General features: G+C 61.1%; 1 protein-coding gene across 1 annotated transcript in view; it reads left to right on the top strand.

Annotated features, from left to right (window-relative positions):
• Nucleotides 1–1,784, top strand: part of NTN1 (netrin 1) — a 121,257-nt gene that overhangs the window by 371 nt on the left and 119,102 nt on the right. The window contains exon 2 of the mRNA XM_010008270.1: nucleotides 1,000–1,018. Within this exon, the coding sequence (XP_010006572.1) occupies nucleotides 1,000–1,018 (19 nt within the window). The remainder of the gene's footprint in view (nucleotides 1–999; nucleotides 1,019–1,784) is intronic.

The raw sequence follows: 1,784 nt of genomic DNA, 5'->3' as shown, positions 1-1,784 counted from the left end.
CCCGCGGGCCCGGCGCCCCCTGCGCCCCTCGCCCCGCCGGAAGTTCAGAGATGCGGCAGCCGGCGGTCGGGGAGGGAGGAACACGAGCGGGACCCCGCGGGGTCTCCTTGCCCGCTGCCCCCCGCACCTGCGGAGTGAAGTGGAGGGCGGGGTGGGGGGGAGAAGACGGCGACACCCCCGGGCCGACCCCGGTGCTCAGATTTTAAAGATCGTGGAGATATTTTCACACCTCCAACTGCAGCCCCCCTTTCCCCTCCAGCCCCCATCGCCTTGATTTAGCCCTTGGTAATTAATTTGGCATTTCAGAATAGCTACTGGGCTGGATAATGGCCTCATTCATCTCCCCAGCCTAATCTGAACAGAATCTGGAAGAAAAGCTTTCAGAAAGACAGAAACTGCCATTCGGCAACTGCTCAAAAGAACTGTCACTCCAGGGGAATAAATCGCTCCTGATTATTTCAACCCGGGTCTTCTCTGCCTTTGCAGCCGCTCCCGGTCCCCGCCGGGGGGAAGCCCCCCATATATTTGAGAAGGGGAAGATCTGGTTGGGTTTCCCCCCTCCCTGCTCCAAAACCCAAGGCAGGGAGGTGGCAGGGGGGGTAGGCCCAGGGCAGCGCTTTGTTCCCGGGGAGGTGGACGAGCTTCAGCACCCGAAGCGATTTGACTTTTAAAACAGGCTCAGAGCGCCAGGGCCGCCTTTCCTTGCTGTCCCCGACGGGGCTGAAATAAATCCCTTCTCCTCTTCGCTCCGGCCAAACTGGGTAGGGAAATGACCACTCCGCTTTGCTCTGGAGCGGCCCAGCCGTGTCCCGAGGCCGCTCAGCCTCTGAGCCCGCACCTCGCCCGGCCACGGCCCCGGCGCAGGCACCGGAACTGCCGGAGATGCTCCGCTCCCGGTGGGAACGAGAGCCCAGCGGGGTCTCACCAGGGCTGCACCCGGCGAGGATCCGTGTGTCCCCTCCCCCCGCCAAGGCAAGGCCGGGGCTAGCTGGTAATAAGGATCGGAAAATCATATCCGAAGTGGGGGGGGAGCAGGGTTTGGGGGGCACGGCCTGGTGTCCCTGCTCCGTTCTGCCCCAGGCCCCGGACGGGGCGGGTAGAAACGGGACTGGGCTCCGGGGAACTGCACCAGGGTCCTCGAGGAGCTGCTTACATGCATTTAATAGCTCGAGGGCGAGGTAATTAGAGGAAAGCCTCAGTAAATCATAGTAATGACCGCAAGAGCCATTTCAAACCCTGAAGGTTGTGAAACACAGAATAAGCCCGGCTAAGATGGTCAGGAGAGAGGCGAGAGCAGCAGCCCGTGCTCCGGCCGCCGGGCAGCGCAGCACAGACCCCTCACCCTCCGTTCGGCAGCGCCGGGTAGTTGTTAACACCCTGCTAACGGGATCGAGCGAATTTGTGGGGTAGTTTAGTGTGGGTCAGGTTTTCCTAGAAAACCGCCTTCCCCCCATTTTTCTGCTGCAAGACCGTAAAAACCAATGTGGGCTGCGCGGGGCTGGGGTTGCCCTTAAAAACCTCTCCTGGATTTTAAAGAAATTTCCCTCCTCCTTCCTAAGAGTTCCTCCACATCTGGACGGTATTGCTGGGACACCCTTATCTTGCAAATAGGGCTGAAATTCAAGGGAGGGCAGAAAAAAATCTCAACGGGGCAGGGATGGAGCGGGACTGTGCGTGTGTGTGACCCGGGACTGCCGGGCTGCGGCCCTTGCGGCCCAGGGGGGACCAGGAGACCGGGACTCCCCCTGTCCGGCCCGACCGCATCCTCATACACCCACCCCCCC

The sequence above is a fragment of the Chaetura pelagica genome, unplaced genomic scaffold, assembly GCF_000747805.2.
Source record: "Chaetura pelagica isolate M959 unplaced genomic scaffold, ChaPel_1.0 scaffold471, whole genome shotgun sequence".
NCBI classification, from domain to species: domain Eukaryota; kingdom Metazoa; phylum Chordata; class Aves; order Apodiformes; family Apodidae; genus Chaetura; species Chaetura pelagica.
The sequence above is the reverse complement of the archived record's forward strand: the minus strand, read 5'-3'. Positions and strand labels throughout refer to the sequence as shown.